Raw genomic sequence first — 2114 nt, forward strand, 5'->3', positions numbered from 1 at the left:
TTATGACAGTGTCATGTCAGTCTTATTCACCCCACTTCAAATAAAGTGTTACCAAAACATGCAAGTTTGCATACAACATCCCTGCAGGAGGACTTAATGTTTTTCTATTGTCATTTTTCATAATAATTTCCTTTTTTGTTTTTTTTTTAAAAAACCCTACATTTTTAAGTGTGATTGTATGTGCACATAAAAATAAAGTAAAAAAACAAAAAAAAACATGCAAAGTTTGAGGCTTTCTGACAATCTTATGCAGCTTTCTAGGTTCATCTTTGAAACTAAAGAATTAATTATACAAAACCAAATAACAGGCTGAAATCTGCTATTTAGAAAGCAAACCCAGGTCTTATGAGTCCAAATTAATATCAGTAAGTTTAGTTGTCATTGATGGCCTATAATGTAGCAAACTCAAATGTATATGTGCTATATGCAATGCTATTATTCATTGGAGCATTTATTGTGGAATGTGCTTTATGCCACTGATAAGCTATTAGCAAATTAGCTTTTTAGTCTATCAACAGTTTACATTTTTTCCCAGTCAAATTTAAAGTGTTTACAAAAATATATTCCATTTCAAAGGTCTACATAAAATTTCCCATATCTGCTTTAGTAGAAATGAAACAACTCACAAGTTTTAAAACGCGTTTTATTGCCTTTCATCCTGTGATTAAAGACCAAACACAGACAGAAACAGTAGGAGAAATATGTGCACGATGTGCTACATTTAACAGTGCTTTTGCTTGCGAATCTTTTTTATCCAGGACACGTATTTTGATACGTCTGTATAGACGTTAGGGATATCTGGGTTACATCTACTGTTGAAAGACACAACGCCTGCGGCTGTCGCTCCACACACTAGAGGTCCTCCTGAATCACCCTGTGCAGAAAGCAGAGCTTGATAAGTTTTTTTCTGTTATGTAACACTTGGCAGCAATACTTTTAGAGACATATGCACCTCGCAGAATCCTGCTTTTGCTTTATGTCCACCTGCACAGATCACATTGTTCGGAAGATCTTGCTTCAAAAATTTCCATTTAGCTTTGCATTGCTTCAGATTTGCTAAGGTCACGTCAGCCATTTCCAGCACATTGGAAATTTTACCACCATCTTTTGTGGAGCCCCAGCCAACGACGCGACACTTAGCATTATCTTTCAGTTTCATCTCACCCTTCGGTATTTGGGTCGGCTGCACTTTGTTGCTGAATTGCACTTTCTTAGACAGCTTTTAGTGCAAGAAAAACACAATGAGAGTTTTAAAACATAAAGGTTTCAGAATATTCACTAAAATTTAAAAAGTAAGAAAAAAACTTACTTTGAGAAGCATAATATCATTGCCAGATTTAACACTGTCGAAATCTGGGTGCTTGCACCGGGTTACATTATATCTCATTGTGCCATCATCAACTTTCTTGAGGTTGTGAGTTCCAAGTACAACACTTGTAGGGTTACTAAATGAAAAAAGAAAAAAAAAGATGTAGTCTTTAGTATTTTTTAAAAAAGCATTTACAAAATATCAAAGTTCTGTAAGCCTTTTAAAACTCACTTCTTATCACAGTGTGCAGCCGTAACTACAAAGTCTTCGCTGATGAGAAATCCCCCACATATATGCTGACCACTGTCAGTCTGAACCGAAGCCATATAAAGCATCAAACGATCAGGTACTTTTTTGCCATTAACAATCTCAGTCCCATGAGCTGTAAAAGCAAGAATACGAATAAGCATAGGTTTCTATTTCAACAAAGAACAATAAATAGATCTTAATATATCTTAATATATCACCTTTTTGTCCGAGGACTGCCAGGACAAGGAAGAACATTAAGACCCACCACATCGCCATCATTTTTATCATCACCCTCGTATATTGTCGTCTGAGGATTTAAGTACTCTCTTATAAGCAGCCTGTGGTTTTTATTGAACATGTCATTGAAGCCCACCCTCCCCCCTGTCTTATGTGTGATCATTGTGCACCTGTGGTCAGTAACCCAATGGTAGCTCATCGGGTTAAAGTTACAGTAAACTGAACGTACGTGGTTCTTGCTGGAAAACTTGAAGCACCTATGCTCTGTGCAGTTAGAGGGTGAGCTCAGCATAAGTTTTAAAAAGTAGATGACAAACTG

At 36.4% G+C, this 2114-nt stretch overlaps 1 protein-coding gene across 1 annotated transcript; it reads right to left on the bottom strand.

The window, feature by feature from the left end:
* Positions 1–625: 625 nt before the first annotated feature.
* On the bottom strand, positions 626–1858 carry LOC106937848 (granzyme B(G,H)-like). The gene is made up of 5 exons (XM_015019572.1): positions 1777–1858; positions 1541–1691; positions 1310–1445; positions 953–1219; positions 626–874 (listed from the first exon to the last, which is right to left on the bottom strand). Exons 1-5 carry the CDS (start codon positions 1844–1846, stop codon positions 722–724), a joined length of 777 nt encoding a protein of 258 aa, XP_014875058.1. The 5' UTR covers positions 1847–1858; the 3' UTR covers positions 626–721.
* Positions 1859–2114: the final 256 nt, after the last annotated feature.

This window comes from Poecilia latipinna, unplaced genomic scaffold, assembly GCF_001443285.1.
Source record: "Poecilia latipinna isolate Pla-1442-1.1 unplaced genomic scaffold, P_latipinna-1.0 Scaffold2449, whole genome shotgun sequence".
In the NCBI taxonomy this organism is placed as follows: Eukaryota; Metazoa; Chordata; class Actinopteri; order Cyprinodontiformes; family Poeciliidae; genus Poecilia; species Poecilia latipinna.